General features: G+C 39.1%; 1 protein-coding gene across 1 annotated transcript in view; it reads right to left on the bottom strand.

The window, feature by feature from the left end:
• Positions 1-8,717: 8,717 nt before the first annotated feature.
• Positions 8,718-18,895, bottom strand: part of UBN2 (ubinuclein 2) — a 45,463-nt gene continuing 35,285 nt past the window's right edge. The window contains exons 12-17 of the mRNA XM_084505570.1: positions 17,610-17,660; positions 17,042-17,084; positions 14,829-16,367; positions 11,107-11,353; positions 10,238-10,327; positions 8,718-9,131 (exon numbers count right to left, since the gene is read on the bottom strand). Coding sequence (XP_084361696.1) covers positions 9,082-9,131; positions 10,238-10,327; positions 11,107-11,353; positions 14,829-16,367; positions 17,042-17,084; positions 17,610-17,660 — 2,020 coding nt within the window. The 3' untranslated portion in view covers positions 8,718-9,081. The remainder of the gene's footprint in view (positions 9,132-10,237; positions 10,328-11,106; positions 11,354-14,828; positions 16,368-17,041; positions 17,085-17,609; positions 17,661-18,895) is intronic.

The following is an 18,895-nucleotide window of genomic DNA, read 5'->3' as shown; positions in this document are numbered from 1 at the left end:
CAGGGAACAGCTACACCCAGTTGCGTAAGGCTCCTACTGCAGAACAGGGGTCTGCTGTCTAAACGTGGATCCCAGAGCAAAACTGCTGCCAAAAAAAAATCTTTGCACTCCTTTCAGGAAAGCAGAAGAAAAAGAGGGAAAGCCCCTCCAGGAACAGGTGGTGAAGCTGGTGGCATCTGCAAGGTTCATAGGACACAAGCCCCGTTACTGGTTGGAACAGAGCACTGAAAAAGCAAAAAACATGCTCCAGCTCTTCTTGCAGAGGGCCAACAGCCCTGACTTCTGAGAACATCAGACTTCTCAGGGGTGGCGAACCTGAGTATCTGGAAGGAGTGAAAACATCAAGTAGTCACACACAAGAGATTTATAGTCTCCCTGATAGGGCTCTGCTAGCCACAACTGGGAATGTGCAGGGGAACAAACCAGCTTCCCAATTAAAATAAAAAAATAATACTAAGGACTAACAGCCATTAAACTGACCAGAACAGTATACACATTTGGAACTGATGCAGGCTTTTGTGGCAGCAGCTTCTTCTTTTTCCTGCTTCAGTTCAGGATGGAAATTAAGCAGGCACCAGTTCCTCTGGCAAAGAGCCTTACACACTTAAAAAAATTAAAATACAAAAAAGGGAGACAGGTGTATTTACAAAATCCATGGCTGGTACAGTACATCATTTTTAAGACACACTAAATGCTACAATCTTTCAGGTCCTGAGATTATTACCAAAAAAAAAAAAAAAAAAAAGCAACAACTTAAAATTTGTGTTCAGGTCCAGTTTTATAAGGAGAGAGGAAGGAAATCACACATTTAAAAACACAGTATCCCTTGAAGTTAGTGGAACACGCCTCCCTAAAACCCAAATGAAAGTGGTGCTAATCACCCAAACGTAGCTGCATTTGGTTGTTCAGGCTTGCTGTCACAAGAGGGGAGCATTTCGCAGGGGAGTTTCTCTGGAGAGCTCACCAGGTAAGCACGTGGCTGTTAGGATCCTCTGTCACTAAGCCCTATGATCCGAAATACGGAAGTAATAAAAGGAGGAAGGTGACCTGATACAAATTCACGTGGGACTGAGTACAGCATCACAGGAATCACCGACTCAAAGAGGTTTGCCATCTTAGTAGCTGTGCGTTCCTTTGAAGAAGAGGACTACAAAGGACACTAGTTTTGCTTGAAACAAAATGCTCAGGCAACTGACTGACTGCTCCAAGCTACACAGAGCAGGGCAGGAAAACCCTCAGCCCACTGGTTTCTCGGCTGTTCACTTTACATAGCCTCCTTCATTCTCCTGGGGATCAGCAAGTCAGGTAGGGTTAAGCTGGTTATATCCAAAGTTGCTAAAAATATATACGCCAAATGTGACAACAAAGGATACAGAGGCCAAACCTGTCTGTGGGAGGACCCCCACTGCCCTTGGCTGGGTGGGCAGGAATTGATGTGGAAGCTCTGCTCTTGACTAAGCCTCGTTACCAGGCAGAACTGAAGGGCCTTACAATCCACACCTGTATTTTCAATGAAATATTCTTAACATAGTGCTTTTGTTATCATCAGACGTTACAATCACAGATGGCCTTTTATTATAAGCACCTGACTTTAAGCTAGAAAATACCAACATTTTAAGGATTACTCACAAAATGCTTCTAACCCTCAGTAAAAAGAAGACTACAAGAGACAAATCACAGAACAAGGGTACTACAGTTTAACGGCTAAAATATAATGCTGCTCAGTAGACTTTTTGGGGAAAATAGCATTAATGATTTTTGTAAATTTTTTTCTTTAAACAGTAGTCCAAAAATATTTCTCCATCTATTTCCAACAGGGACCTTGAGAACTATGCAAGAACATGGTACTAATTGCTACATGATGGAATTACTGGCAATAAAACACACACTACAGTTCTCACCTCTGAGCTAAATTGTTATTTGTAGTTACATACAAGACTAAAGATCAGCGAGAAATACCCGGGGAATCACAAATTAGCTTTTATTTGAAGATCCAGCTACCGGGTAGCTGATACCTCCTCTTGTTTAGAAGCAACTTCATTTAAGTGAGGAATTGATTTACTTCTGATATTGGAAGGAAACACAGGATCTCATTAGCTTCTCCCCAAATCCAATCAGTACATTAAAAAAACAACATTGCTGCGGCTTCTTTAAACCAATTTTGAGAGCTGAATATTCTGAAAGCTCTCAGACTAAGACTTGTCACAAGAGGTGATTTTAGCTTCCCTCTTGAAGCAACTTCATGACACTTGACACTAGGTGTTGCACCAGCAAAAGGGTTTCTTTTTTGAAATACAAACTTCTTTCTTCACTGTAGCAAAAAGAGTTCTGCAGTACAGACATTCAAAAAATATTCAATTTTCTTTGGGTAAAACTTCAACATGTATTAACAGGGTAGCTGAGGGAAGGAATGCATGTAACACTGAGACATGTAAAGAATACTTATCTGCATAGTTGATATTAGTGACTACTAATCAAACTAAGGCCTTATCTGGAGAAAGCTGAGAACACAAGAAAGTTTCTTCCCCCACCTCCCATTCCACTGGTGAAATCTGAGAAGTCTCAAAGCAGCTCTGGCTGCCTCAGCAGCTACTTGGTTTGGCCTGCAGCAGTGGTATCTCCTGACTGGTTTGGGTTGATTCTCTTGCCTTTTTCTGTTGGTACTGGACAGTGACAAACGTAACTGAATCTGTTCAAGAAATACATCTGCACATGCTGCTGGGCCAAAAAAAACACCTTTAGTAATAAGCATGATAGAAGGCAATGTGCACTGCTTGTTTTGGATTACTTCAGCATAAAGAAAAACTTGTTAGTTAATGGTTACTAAATGAACAGGAGGAGACATGGCAAGGGAAGAGGCTGAAATTCACTTCTAGATACAAAACATGAAGTGTGATTTTTTTTTTTTTTCCAGAGTTGCTCTATATAATTATAGCTGTCAAAGAATGTCTACAAAACAACAGACCTATATCCTCCACTACTGACAACTGACAAGATCAGCACAGTATCACTTACGAGGAGTGTGCAAAAATGGCCATAGGGAATCTTTTGTGCATCCCCAATTCCAGGCCATGCTGATCTCTCAGCATAACACATAGCAGCAGCGGGGCTTCCTGCGGCCCCAAAAGGCTATTACAGCAGCAAGGAATCATTGGGTCACAGAAAAAGGATGATGGAGCCACACCAGACTTCTCCACAACCAGAGCATTCCCCAACAACGTTTGGTTATATTTCCAGTGGCTAAGCCAGGCTATTTCTGGCTGCTTATTTTGGCAGTGATTTTTTAAGCAGCAGCAGACTGATGGTGATTTTCAGAACAGCCTCAGGTGTTAAAAACACCACAACAGTCAACCAGCAGTGCCAGCTGTAGACTTCCAATCTTTCAGATAGGCTTAGAATAAAGAGCACACATGCCTGAAAGAGACTGAACAGCAACAGAAGAGCCCAGTCACCTCAAGTCACTGCCATAGGTGGATGTGGATAACTACAGAATAACTCTCACACTCAACCTAAGGCAGATTAGGACGTGCTCTCACTCCAACTGACCAAGCTACCAGCAATAGTACTATCCCCAGCACTGTTAGATTGGTAAAAGAAATCTACCAATGGCCTCATTTCAACAGGTTCATTTGAATGTGATAACTGGAATAGCAGTTAGGCTATTTTCTGCCACAGGAACATGTTGCATTTGGTACCTTACTGTTGGCTCTCTAGATGGGCTCTCCACTTAAGTATGAAGGACTCTTCTAGCCATTCCTACTCTGGTTTCTGAGAAGAGAAGGTAAAACACTTCCTTTTCATATTGCAACTCAAAATCAGGTCTCCCCCAGTGGAAGCATCACGGAACAAGCACAGTCTAGTGATGCTCACATGTTACCTTAAGTTTAGAAATGAATTGCTGATTTCAGATATGCATGTTTCTAATAATAGTAAGTCAGATGTATCCTCAGCACAGAATAGTTAAAATCACTAGAAGATCTATTGCAGATCACTGATTCTGTCAGAGGACAAGCAAACAAGCACAGACACTATTTGAGTGTTCACTTGCAGCCAACAATACACGAACTTACTGTTCATTATTTTAAGAGAACAAACCATTAATGAAATCTCAGCAAGAAAAAGTACAGCGAGAAAAGTACTCAAAGGTGAATGATTTAGGCAGCTTGTGAAGTATAGTCAGGTTTAACTTCAAAGAGCAGCTGCATTCTTGCAGTTTATACCAAGTTCCTTCTCACACGTGACGCCCGGTAGGAAGTGACAACTTTGGTAAATGTTAAGAATTCTTGCAATAACCAGCGCCACGCAGGCATGGCTAGCCATACACAAGATTCCTTGCAGTTCATCTCAACTCAAAATTGTTACAAGCTATTTTAACCTTCTTCTTTCCCCACTTCTTTCAGTTAGGTTAGCCACACATCTTTGCCTCAAGTTCAGTAATAGTGTGAAGCAGTCCGGTATTTAACGTTGTCAGTTGTACTTGTGAATTAAGACCCAAATTTAAAACCTCCAGAGAAAAATATAACAAGTTTCAATCTCATTAGCCACTTCCTTTCTCTCACACACGTTTACACATTCACACACGCACGCTTTTATTGTACTGCCACCTTTGCCCAAATGTTCCCCTTTTGTATGCAAATGTTTAACAGCGCCAGCAGAACGTAGGAGGATGAACACGGTTATGGGATTCTCGGGAATATTGCTGTGTATGTACGTGTGCGCACACATGTGTGAGCGTGAGAGAAAGAAAGCACACAAGCATACAGAACCAACGCCATGGTACAGCAGCTATGAATGAAGTCACATACATTACACACTTTTTTTTTCTTTTTTTTTTACAAAAGGGAAAAATAGTATAACAGCATAAAGCCATCTATCTTGGCAAGCTTAAGATTTTCCTCCAAAATGCCTTCCAGCACTTCAGGATCTCTGAGAACAGTTTAAGAGGGTAGGGAAATAAAATAAAAAAAGGCACTTAAACAAAGGACAAAGGCCTGAATCAAGTAAGTCATGGAGGGTAACAGCCATTTCACCAGAGCTAGGACCAATCAAAAAGCTACCAACTTTTTAATTTCTATAAAATTAAAATTGCATAAAGTGTTAATTAATCAGTCATTTACCTACTGCTTTCACTTTCTGGATAATTTTATGAAACAAACAAAAAGCAAGTGTCCCTTTAGTGATTTCCCCCTAATTCAGCAAAAGATTAAAGATAGGTGTGGGAGGAAGCCTTCCACAGCTTAGCCTGACTGCAGGTTTTCCTGCAATTCCATCTGCAAACAAAACAAAACAAAAACAGGAGGGACCACTGTGCCTTTAGCAATTCACTCAAAAAAAAAAAAGAAAAAAAAAAACAAAACCCAAACACCCCAATACTTCTAATTCATCTGTGGGCAAAAACTACTCAAAAGAAAACCAAACAAACTGTAAACTAGATTAAAATTTGCTAATAAATACAGCTAAAAGTTCATTTTATGAATGTAGCAGCAAATGTGATAAAGTTAGTCGGAGTCCAAGATGACTCCCAGAGGGTTAATGGTTCACACAACTGATGGCAGCTTGGGAGAGTTGCAGGATTTCTGTTTTCATGTCCTCAAGGGTCTTGCACCAAGTGGAGGAGGAGTGTGGAGGAAGGGTCAGGTGATGGGACTGAGGAAGGAAACAGGCTCTTGGCACCTGTCCCACCCCCAATTCTGTGCATCAGACAACTTTGATTGGATTCAAACAAGAAGTAGAACCCAAGTAATTAAAAGTTACTTCTGATTAGCAGAAAACAGATGTGAAACCCACAGCATCCACACTTGTGACTCGTATCTTGAATCATCAGAGAAGGCTGGACAAACTGATTTAGGCCATCTTGGAGTAGGAGAACACTGCAGTTACAGTCCAAGGTATCAGAAATTTGCAGCCTGTTTTTCATGTGGCCTGACGCCTTCCTTCTTACTTTGCAAGTGTCTCAAAAGGATTTACAATAGCTACCATGACTTTGGGGACTTTGGATCATGTAGCAGAAAATATTACTCAGAGGGTTTTAACATCTAAGACCTGTGTGTGAAATTATTGCTTGCATTCGTTTGGGGCTTTCAGTGAGCTTGACATGCTAGCTCATACACAGACCCCAAACTGAGTTCAGCCCTGCTGCCTGGAAAAGACAGCTCTACTTGGCTTTCTTATTGCTTGTGAATACTGAGGGTTACTTAGTATGTACAACTACAGTTTATTTATTACCAGAGGCCCTTAAAAAGTAGTAAAAAACTGGGGGGAAATGTCACTAGGAGAGCTGCTATGCAGAATATAGTAAAACATTAACCTAGTTTTGCATTTGGACATTGCAGAAAATTTTCACTTCCCCATCCTGTTTGTGCTAACCAAAAATGTCTCTGGGAGCCACCCTATTATTCCCTTTAATTTGGCCTTGATAGGTTTAACACAGAAGAATAGGGAAAAGGCAACACCGACTCCTTCATCACTATGTTGCTGATTCCAAAGCAGCTCGGCAGTATAATGACTGAAGGCAGTTACCCTCTAGGGGACTGTCTGAACTGGCATGAAGACTGTATGGTCATCTTAATTCTCACCATCAGTATCAGTTTACTTGTTTCCAAAAACTGAGAAGCTCAATAGGCCATACAGACAGGACTAGTTTCTATCCTCAAGGTTTGGAGAGGATATCCCTTAACTGAAGGTGAGTCGTACCTGCAGAAAGAGAGGGAGGGATGTTGAAAGAAAGTTTGTGCTGTTATTCTAAAGGGCCACAAGTCTCCCAATTGAAGTTTCATTTAGCAACTATGAAGACGAGAGATGTAAATTTGGATGAGATGCTTTGATGAAGAAAACACAGAAGAGGTAGAACTCTTAGGACATTTTTTTTTTTGGTGGGTTATTCTGTGTGTTTTAATATATTGCTGCTTGATGGCTCAACTACTGCAACTCCCTTAGCTACACAGGTTGTTAAAAAGTATCAGGTTTGACAATTCAGAAAAAAAATCAACATTCTCTTAGGCCTCAAAAAAAAGTTTTCTTCCTTCAACCCTTCCTGGAGAAAAAGAAAAATCAGATAAGGCTTGCAATCTAAATAGGTTGTGGTACTTAACGTTCAATAGAATTTGCACATTAGTAGGAATGCAAGAGTCTATGTAGCTGTATGTTTCAACTCTAAATAACCTTGACTAAGATGCAAGCTTATCTAATCAACATGCCACATATGAAACATTAGCATTAGCTAAAAGGCATCTAATTAGCTGATGCTATGGAGTGAAATTCATGAACTAATGAATCTTATTTTAATTCAATGTGTCTTTCACAGAAGTGTTGTGCAAAAACATTTATTGCTGAGCTCAACCCAACATCTTTATACTAAATACACAATATATATTATTTTAGATTCATGTATATATATATATTTATATAAAATTAAAATGAGCTCTAAATAGAAAAGAAATTGTTCTCTGGTCTAAGAAAAATAAGTCACATGTAAAAGTAACCTGAAAGCTATAAGTTAATCTAGCAAAAACACTGAAGATTCATTATCCATGGTCAAGGTATCTCTGGAAGATGAGATGACCAGTAATCACTGGTTCAAACCCACCTCAAACTACTGGAAAGACTAGCTAGTAGGAATTTCAGCATCTCTGATCAGGAATGTTTCAGGGTTGAAGGAGAAGGGCATCATACAATTTTAGTTGCGTCTTTCCCCTAGGACTTATTTCAGTTTCTGTCACTCTCATCTTTTATCTAACAGTGCAAGGGGTTCTACAGCAAAGTTCTGTCCTAGTGTCAAAAGTGCAACATGTGCTGGATACTTCCTAACCTTACAAATGAACCAGTCCATGTATTGCTATAAAAAAATAGCCAGCTTTGCAGTTTTGTGCTACCATGAAAGGAAGAGTTCAGGTTGGAGACTCTCCAGGCCAGCAGGGGCTGGAAATGCTGGAGACGATCCATTCAGCCCCAGAAGAGAAGGCACCTCTGGTCGCTTTTGAACGACTCCTCTTTGGCTAATGCCTGAAGCAGTATTAACCTGGCTCTGGAGTAAGTCACATTCAGCTTTCTTTTACTAGCAAATCAGGATAATGCATGGCTTTTGGGAGGAGTTACATGACAGATGAGGAAGATCTAGAATGGGTAAAGAATTAACTGTATTTTATGAAAGATGTGATAGAACATTACTTAATGTCAGTAGCAGATAAGCACAAGGGAAAGGAAAACTTAAATGGAGGGACTGAAAGAGTCCTAGCATGCCTTCAAAAAAAAAAAAAAAAAAAGGATGTGGGAAAGAAATGCTAGTGTGACCAATAAAATGTTGGTTTCCTTTTTATGTATGATGAAAATTTTCCACACACCCTTCCTCCCTATGTAAGTCATGTTAAAACAAAAAAAATAAACAAGGAGCAAAGGGTTTCCCAGTAGCCTGTCTCTCACATCTCATGTACCAGGAGATTTGTTTTTGAAGATAGCTCTCTGGAACCAATGAGACTGCATACATCCATAGGCTCTCTATAGCCAAAGAGCCTTGTAAAGCTGAAAAAATGCCCACATCACAAACTGCATTTCTGTAAGGTTTTAAATACAACAAAGTACCCCAGCACCACTTCTAATCTATATAACCTTTGGTCCACAACCACACGGTACACTCAGGACCTACATATGATCTTATACGGGGCACTTCAGGAACTTGTGAAGCAGATGATTCCACCTCACCCAATGGATGGAGAGACCTATTCTAGCTCCTCTCACGCTTTCAACTTTTTATTGGATATTACCCAGAAAAAAATGTTTGTGCTGCTGTGGGTTTGACAATCAATTTCTTTTAAAAGCCAATCAGAACAGATGAAAAAAATGTTTGTTTCTTTAGGCAAGATCAAACTATGACCAGTCTGCATGACCAGGAGCACCAGTCCCCCTTTTCCTTCTCTCTTTGATCAAGTATTGTTTTCTTTTTCTTCTTCCTCTCACCACAGTGCTTGGGATCAGAATATGTAAACATCGACAGAAACAGCAGCCCTGTGACAATAAGCACTTTCCCAACTGGGCAGATTCTGTCAGCCAACCAGAACTGCTTCAGCTCCCTTGCTTGTCTAGAAGTCACTGGTTTTTCCGCTGTAACTTAGTGTCCCCTTTACTTTGGCCTCCATCTGCAATTTAGAAACAGGAAAAGAAGAGGAAGAATAAAAACATGAACAAACTTATTTTGTAACTTACAAAATAAAAGACATACTTGGAACATTCATCCTTAACATCATCAGAAAATGCACTGTCTTTATATCATGTTGGACTTTACATATTTTCAATATTATTTTTTTTTTAATAGGACTGATGAAACCAGAGACATCAAGCTTTACACCAAGATGTTTAGAGACATGGTATTTTAAGTTGCAGCCTGTGATACTACAAAAAAAAAAAAAAAAAATCAATCTTTTCTTTAGAAGTCTTAACTTTGTGAGAATTTTAAGCCCATCCACGGTACTCACTGACAAAACAAACCAAGGTTGATATCACATGAGTGATTAGTTTGTTTTCACAGCCTCTTACAACACTGCCCTGGTTCTGGAGCCAAGTACTGCAAATTCAGTATAAAGAATCCACTGTGCCACTGCCACCTTTTGTACTCCCTTTACTGGCAAATAAAGGAGCACACTCTGCCACCTTCTATAATTTTATGATAGTTTTTCAGCTCTAAGCTTTACAAACAGAGAAAGGTTTTATACTTCAAGTTACTCCTGTCAATCAAAAATATGTAACTTAAAGCATAAGATTCCCAGGGAAGATTGGTCTTCCACTACAAAACTATCACATTTATTCACACATGCATACCCAACTGCAAGAATCATGAAGAGGCTTCTAGCTGAAAGATGAGATATTAAGATGTAGTGGAAAAAACAATCCATTTTCCTCCCAGTATAGACTATACAGTCTGCAAAAATCATGATAGTGTCTAGTATGTAGCAGTCCTTTTCTTCTATTGGCTGAATTTGAATGCTTACGTTTTGCAAACTGCTATAATAAAATATTTTATTATATTGAGATTTTTGAGCTTTTTAGTGTCTGGCATTGAATGTTGTTTTTCTACTTGTGTTTGGGTTCCAAAAATACTGCTATAATAGAATGTGCACTGTCCACTACTACCAAAGCTTGTTCCTGTTTTGTCTTCTCTAAACCAATTTCGAATTTGGTGTATGCATTTCAGTCTAGGGCATAAATCTGTTAAGTTAAAAAAGTAGTAAGAGAAATGTATCTTTACCTGTGTAAGCTTGCTGCAAGTGAGCAGGCAGAGGTGAGTGAGACAGCGTTGCTGCGTGCTGAGCACCTGGCTGTAAACCCTTCAGTAAGTCTGGAGTAAAAAGGAGGAGAAAAACAAAGATGGAAAATAAATCTTAAGAACCATGGCAGCCTTAGCAAAATAGGAAGCTTTTATTTTTAAAATTAAAGCTATCATAACATGATAATTTGCCCAGATTTCTGAAGACATCTCAACAGCAACAAAAAATAATACCTGATAGGATTCTGATGGCTGGTATACAAGTCAATAAAAACAGACCTGTTCACATATGGTTAATCAAAAGTCAGAACAAGGATCATGCGTTACTATTGGGATGCAACTCTTCATACTAGCTCATTTGGCAGAAAGGCCAAAATTGCTACAGATTAAAAGCTTAAAGAAATTCTTTTAAGCAATTGCAAATAATAAATCCCACCTGGATTGATCCCTTCCTGTAAGAAAATGGTTTGGTATCAGAGTATCTAAGCCATTACTGAGCTAAGGATATTTTGATGAATCACAGTATTAAGTCTCATATCTGTATGGTGAAATTGAGAAAATCTTAAGGTGCATTTCTTTTTGAAGATAGAGGAAGAAGTTAACCCAAAAATGCATGTACAAAAGCAGTTATATATTATAAATTTAACAGTGAAGTTAATCATCTGTCAAAGGTGATTCATAACATCTGGATAATTACATAAAGTTTTAACAGAGAAGTCACATTTACTCTCCTTTAGGGATTTTCATGAACCAAATCTAAGTGTCTCAGAACTGAATGGCTTTCCTTCTTAATTTCCACGTTCAGCAAGCATCTTTCCCTACAGCATAGTGTGATGAGGAATTCCACTCACTCTGAGTTAGGCTGTGGTGGAAAGCCGCTGAGGTAGATCCCGAGGTGGTTGTCACTCCAGCTGTGTCCGTCCCAAAGCCAAGCAGCTCCAAGGGAAACTGGAAGGGCACGGTCACAGGAACAAGGCCACCCAGCATCCCAAAAGGAGTTAATGGTGCAGACGTCACATTCTGACTGGTTACGGACAGGGGTGATGCCATGAGCGTCAGAGGTGAGGCGTTAGCCAGTAATGATGCTCCTGCTGTTGACTGTACAGAGAAAAGTAGTACTTCAAGATTTTAAAGCTTTGAGTATTATCCTCTAAGGAGATAAGAATTTTTACTTATTTATATAAATATTTACTTATTTATATAAATATTTACTTATTTATATAAATATTTACTAAATATTTACTGTTAAGTCTGGTCCTGTTAAAAAGGACATTACAATATTAATAAATACTACTTATCCACCTAGGATCAGTTCCCACTATTTGTCTGCTCAACAAGCACACTTATATCTCACGTTCACATGTGACAGCATGGTTCATCTGTCTTGTTCTTCTTGTCAGCCTCACAGGTAAATTCCTTTAAAATATCCCATGCAGATCCGAAGTTCTTTAGAAGCACGTTACTCTCCCCTCTCAAAATATGGGTCTTAACACAATGCTAACTATTTCTAAAGTTACTTAGAAGTAAGGATTTCTGAAAACTCCAATTTGTATTTAAGAACTTACTTAAGAACCACCACACTTCAAAGGACAAAATTTAAGTTACCGAGATGCAGACATATATACACACATAGGTAGGTGTTCATACACAAACACACGTGCATGTGTTACAACAACAAGCACGGAAGGAAAATTCTCACCACCCTACATAAGTCGCAAGTTAAATTCACTGTAGTTTAAGAAAATGTGAGATTAAGCCAGAATATTTTAGCTACAACAGCTCCCAAATTACATCAATTCCTTTGTAATTAGCAGCTGTCCTGCTCATTCCTATTTAACAATTCCATTCACTAAACATACAGTAATTCTATATGTTAATGTTCAATTCTCAAATTATCTATCACAAAAGAAGTATAGAAAGCATTTCAAACCAGATTCAAGCTTATATTTTACAGATATTTGAGCTATTACGATTCAGAGACTGAACAGGACTCCAAGCCTGTGCATTTCGATATGCAAGTCTTAACTAAAAAACAAAACCAAAACTAATTTTAATGAATACCTGAGCTCAAAGTGAAAATGAAATCTCATTGAATTCTATAGTATTAGTTTACAGAAACAAAGTGATAAAAACTCTCAGTGAGAAAAATTTTCTACTACCAGGTTCGGTCTTAAGATGTTTAGATGAAAGCTGCTAAAGAAAAGTTACTGCTTAAGACATTTTAAAATCATATCCCTGTAAATTTAAGCAACTACAGATCAGATGTTCATAATAAGTATTCATATGTCATTTTAGGAATGACAGCTTCTAAGACATTCTCCATCCTACAAGTAGAAAACCATGTATGAAAGACTTTATAAGAACACACATGGTTATTCTCTTTAGCCTTTGGAAGCGCTAATTTCAAAATAAGCCTATGCACAAAAAATGACAACCATTCACTATGTAGCTTTTCCTAGTTACAAACATATTTTTATTACCAACACAAAATCATCTAGTCTGATCTTCAATGTAAGCAGACCAGTAGATTCTAACGAGCAACTTGTATATAGCTTGTCTTCTAATTAGCAGCATCAGGAATTAAATCTATAAGCCCTTAACGGAAAGGAAATTCACTTTCAGTCTCATGTAATGTATTAAGAAGGGTAACTCCTTAGTACATTGTACCCAGCTAGCCATTAGATTCTGGAAGACTAAAAAAGTACTGTTATCACAAATCTCTTCCCATTCAATGTACTTGGACTGGGAAGTAATTTGATTCTGATCTTCTCCTGAATATACTACAATGACTGAGCCTCAGTCTGCACTGTAGCAAAAGTCTTATTGAATGTTTTATCTTTGTACCACTTCTCCAAAACTGTTTCAGGTTATCAAAGTACCTTCTGAAGTGTCAAGGAAGAAAACATGTGTGAAGTCACAATTAACTTGGTGATATTATATGCTGCTCAGTCCATCTGTTTGCCCCCTTCTATTATACCAAAACGCTTTTACTGTATTACAGTATACACCTGTGATAATTGATTATCTACCACATTCTCACCAGTCCTTCTTTTCAACATCACTATCTGCCAAGATGCATTTCATTCCCCAGGTGATCAGCGTCTCTATAAAATAATGATTTGCCAGAATTCATCTCATCATCCACACACTGCTACTTATTTCCCATGTCTATCAACTTTAAGCACTACAACAACCATTTCACATTTTCTTCCACATCACAGCAACTATATCCATGGGATATCCACAATTGCATCAGATTCAAACTCTGTTCCCAGTCCTTTTGCTGCAGCCTCATTTGCTTCCTCCAGGCACTTTCTGGAGTACCCAAAAGTGCACCACAGCTGGCACAGCTCTTCTGTAGACCCTTTGTGATACCTCTGTGGCCCTTACACAGAACACGGACTGTGTGATTTTTTGTTTGTTTTCCTCTCCATTCAAAGTACCCAAAATTAATGAGAAGGCTGTATAAGAGCCTGTTAGACATCTCGTTTACCATACCAGACTTAAGGTATTGTAGGCTGAGAGACCACAGAAATGCCTCATGAAAGTCATCTTCTTCCTGTTGCTCAGCTGTACTCAGAAAAACTGGTATCAGGCTAAAACATTATTATAAAGCATTATGAAAAGCTGTGTACACACCACCACCATGAAACAATAGGTATGTATACCATTCAGATAAATGCATTGCTTTTCTGGTTTGCAGTAGAACAAGGTTTTGATTTGCAGTGATGTTGCCTTTCTTAACTTTACTTAAGTTATGCATGCTTCACAACAGAGAGATCAATAAAAACAGAGGAGTACCTAAAATCTTCTCAATAATTAAATCATTCCCAGTAAGAAAAAAGCACAGCTTGGTAAAGTAGGCTGTCTTTTGGGCAAATAATAGGTTTGCATAGGTTTTAGAAAAAGAGTATTTTCAAAATATTTGTTTTATATTACTTTTTAACTCCAAAGTTCTGCACAAGCTTTTAAATAATTTCTAGTTTATATATCAATGACCTCTCATTCGATTTGACTAAATCCTACCAAATAAAACACATACTTAATCACAAATACTAAAAAAAAAAAAAAAAGCCCTTGCAAATATTAAATATGTCTTGCATTACACTCTAACCACAAGCAATTGAACTCCAGTTTTGCAAACTAACCACAAAGCTTGGCAACAAACATACCGAGATAGCTCTACATGTTAACTCCATCAATATAAATAAATACACAAGAATACAGAAATCTAATCATGCAAGACAGTACTGCATTCCCTGAAAATACAGCCACAGAAAGCCCACCTTTTCTAGTGTTCTTAAAAAAATGACAAAATTGAGTTCTGTTTCACACTACACACCAACCAGTCTTTTACAGTAAGGATTCCTTCCACCCTGACCCCTGGATTTCGCATCAGCTGGAAATACCTGTTTACTAGCGTGAACTAGTTTCATCAGTATTAGCATTCATACTAGGTAAAGTGTAAACATTAACCTTGTGACTCACTTTCAAATCAAGATATTGTAAGCCTGTTTTCAAAGCGTGATAAATATTAATGTCTGATTTAAATGTAAACGCGTTAGATGCATACCTGCACACTGGCTGCTACAACTGGAGACCCTGAGGCAGAAGATGGTCTGTGTGGAGTTGACAATTGTTTAGTAGCACCCTGTGTTCCACTTCCTGCTCCCCCAGACAGACTAGTCCTACTAGCTCCACTTGAGTTAAGGTTACTGCCTCTGCTGGCAGGTACATTCATTCCAACTCCACCCAAATTATTTTTACCAACAGTTCCAGAAGGAGAAGAGTTGGGCAATTTTGAAGAAGCCTGAGGGTTCTTTGCAGGCTGAAGGCCTGAGGTGCGATTAGAGGGCAGCAAATTCATTGTGGGAGACTGCCTGCTGATATTTACACCACTGGTTTGTTTATGAAGGGGGTTGTTGCTGGAGTGACTACTCTGGGAAACTAGTGCACTTGAACTGGAAGAACTGGGTGTTGTTGCAGGCCTGGGGGATGAGGTGGACTTAGATGAAAATTTAGGCGATGCATTGGGCTTGGGTGTCACAGAGGGCTTAGATGCAGTGGGCTTGGGAGAGGCAGCAGGTTTAGGAGAGGCAGCCATGGAGAAGGGAGGCTTGAAACCCTGGGAAGAAACCTGTGACACCATAGCCTTGGCTAAATAGTTACTAGAGGTAGAGGTGCTGGATGTTGTCCGAGAAACCAGTGGGTGAGATACTTGAGAGCCACTTCCAGATGAGGGGTTAGACAAAGGCAGGCGATATACTACAGACTTCTCTTGAGCCTTGATGACTGGTGATGAGCACGTCAGTTTGGGATTACTGCTCAATTTCACCACTGGATTGGTCTGTGATTTACTAATAGTTGCTTGTAAAGGAGACACATATTTCTGCTGTACAGCTGAATGCTGGTGCACCTTTGTCATTTGTGATGCTGAGGAAGAACCTCCTTGAATCTCAGAAGATGATACCAAGATACTAGCATCCTTGGGTCTTTGAGAGGAGGTGGAAATAGCTGCTTGGGTCTTAGAGGAAGAAACATGGGTCTGTGAAGAGGAAGAAGCAGCTTGGATCTGACTTGACCTCTGTAGTCCTTGCTGAAGTAGCTTGGCTGGCAAAGGCTCTAAGGAAACCTTAGGATTTTGAATTGAAGATCCAGCAATAAGGCCTGAAGAGATACCAGTGTGAACTATGTCCTGGGGTTTCTTTGGTACTGGCCCCGTGTGACCAGCAATAAGACTTGATGAATGGGGTGCTTGAGTGGGCTCTACTTTCTTTGAAGTTGCCAGGGGCAACTTGCTCATAATGCTTGCCAGTTTCTCTTCCCTCAGCCCAGGGCGAGGTCTGGATGTTGGTGTCTCTATGGTGGATCCAAGAGGCGATCCCTTGGCACCATTATTGATAACTGCCAGAGCATCAGAAATGGAGTCCAGTGATGGTGGGTGGAAAGAGAGGTCTTCATCCAGTGAGTCGTCCAAGCAGATAGTCTCTGGAGCTGGCGTGCAGCTAGAGCTGGCTGGGGTGCAGACAGGTGCGCTGGTACTCAGTGTAGTAGCACAAGTTGAATTGACTGAAGACGTACACGTTTTCTGTTCTTTCTTTGGACTGGAGTCCTGAGAATGAAGAGATAAGAAAAGACAAGTTTAATAGCCTTTCTGGAATAGATACAAAGTCCTCTTTCATTTAATACTATTATTCTGTACATTCAGTGGAACCAAGACCTGAAATTTTTTATATTAAGATATAGATATCTAGACGTCAGATACTTGTGTGCTATTCCAATGTTTGTATTTTAAAGTCTAGTGCTGTTGGTCCACATACAAAAGTGCCCCCCACAGTTAAGAACAATCTCTGCTGTGAAGAACAGGATAGTTAATCTGATCATTAAGTAAAAATTGCTCCTAGGCTAAGACAACACCTCATCATGTCTAATGAAAACCTCTATCAATCTATGCTATCCTCCCAACCATACATTTTTCCAGTGTTGCCGAATTTAACACAAGCCAAAAGCAAACAAACCACATATTAAAAAAGGGAACTTTGATGGAACTATTTCCTTCTTCATAGTCAATTTTCAAAAAGCTATGTAAGCTTAATATCACAAAGCTATACAGAGAAGTCTCTTGTATTACTTAGCTTGGTAATCCGTGCTTTAAACCAATAAGCTCTTACAGCATTTTCCTTAAATTAGCATTTACTAGCTAACCCTTCTGATAGATATTTTTTTCCTGGAACTGAGGCAAGAAACTGTTTGTATCAAATGGCCATATAGAAGTCAGACATTTACCTTCACTTTGGGTTTAGGTGCCAGAATCACCTTCTTCTTTGCCCTAAATCAGAAGAAAGCAGAGGAGATAAATGTGCATCAGAAGACGAAGAACAAGTAATTTTAATTTTCAACTGTCACCCTGATTATATCCCAGTAAACTAGAAAGATGACCACTGTGGTACAGCTTTTATAAAAAAAGCATTCTTGAAATAGAAAAAAATAAAGACTCTTAAAATAAAGCGGGGGGCAAGCACATGGTTAATCCATTGTTGTCATGTATCATGCAAAATTCACTGAATTGCTGATATAACCTGATGTGTATCAGGTTAAGGTATTTGTTTTGTACTTTCTAAATTTAGAGAAGCTTTAGAGTATGAAGGTGTTTCAGCCTCTCAGAATCCTAGGAGTTTATCTTAACAGAGCTTTATCTAAACTGACAATATCTATAATAGTCTTAAAACAAATGTCTTCAAACAAATCCCAAAGTATCTCCCTTCTCTCCCCTCTGTCCAAAAAGAAATTACATGAAGATGGGAAGAGATACTATGAACTACAGATATTAGTAAGTTGTCAATACTATACTCACGGAGCAGCAGTGAGGTGATTGTGAACACTCCGACTTTCTTTAAAAAGCATCCTGGAAGAGTGGTGAGAAAAGAAACGTAAGGCGATTCTACAGGGACAGTCAACATATGACCTCCTCATACAAGGGTACTCTTGAATTTTTAGAAGAATCCCTTGATTATCTGTCCCCAAAGTAGCCAGCAAGTAGTTTGTCTGTATTGCTACCATGGTGGAGTTACAGGCATAAACAGAAGAATGCTATGTAAAAAAACAGTTAAGTATGCATACAAAATGTGTGTATCAATGGCCAAGAAGTTTACATAATACAGTATCACCTCCTCCAGCAGGACAGAATAACAACATTTTGAATTCTCTGTCCTCAAGGGCTAAAAGATATTTCAAATTGCAAATTAAGTTTTTTTTTTTTTAAGCTCCTCTACATACATGTTTACATGTTGAACACAGGAACACAGGTTTGGGTTTTGCAGATTTTTTTTTTTTTTAAGCTTACTATAGTAAAGTTAGAACACAGGAAACAAGCTTGTGTCTAGTTGTCTTCGGTATTTTGTATAGGCCACTGAGTACCATTTCTGCGACTTTACACTGCATTTACACACGTACTTTTCTACAGAGCCAGCAATACAGCTCCACAAATGGCAGGAGTTGCCGCAATAATGTTAGCAACTCCTGCTCTGGGAAGTGAGAACAATTCCTGACCTGAATCTATACTACAGCTTGCTATCCAAATGCAGCTATAAACGGACAGTTAATGAAAACTCACTCCCCCTTTGCTGCTTCCAGGTAGACAAACTAAAATAGACAAGATTTCTCTACATCACTGCCATCATGTTGATCACATCATGAACAGCTGTCTAAACAAGAGCTTTTCACCACTGAAAACACATCCTGGAGAGCTGCAACAATTCTGAAAAAAATCCAGGTATCTACAAACCTCATATCTGTATTACACTGCTCCCCGTCAAAGACTACTGAACGCCTATGAAAAACATCAGAAAACAGAAGGAACTTTCCTCATTACAAGTGTCATGTGCCACTTTCTGGCCTATCTGGCTTTGCCAAAATATTTTCCTCCATGCCTTCTGCCTGGTGCTTTGTCTACTCCTTGATCTTTTTCATTTTGGGGGCATTCTAGACACCAGTAATTTGTGACATTATCCTTAAACGTTTAAGACAAAGCGTAACTGCCACAGGAACAGAAGTCAAAGATACAGTACAAAGAAAGGCAGCAAGAACACGCTTAGAAAACAATCACTCCACTGCATACGTGTATTTAAGCTGTAACAGCTG

The sequence above is a fragment of the Aythya ferina genome (assembly GCF_964211825.1).
Source record: "Aythya ferina genome assembly, chromosome: 1".
Lineage (NCBI taxonomy): Eukaryota > Metazoa > Chordata > Aves > Anseriformes > Anatidae > Aythya > Aythya ferina.
The sequence above is the reverse complement of the archived record's forward strand: the minus strand, read 5'-3'. Positions and strand labels throughout refer to the sequence as shown.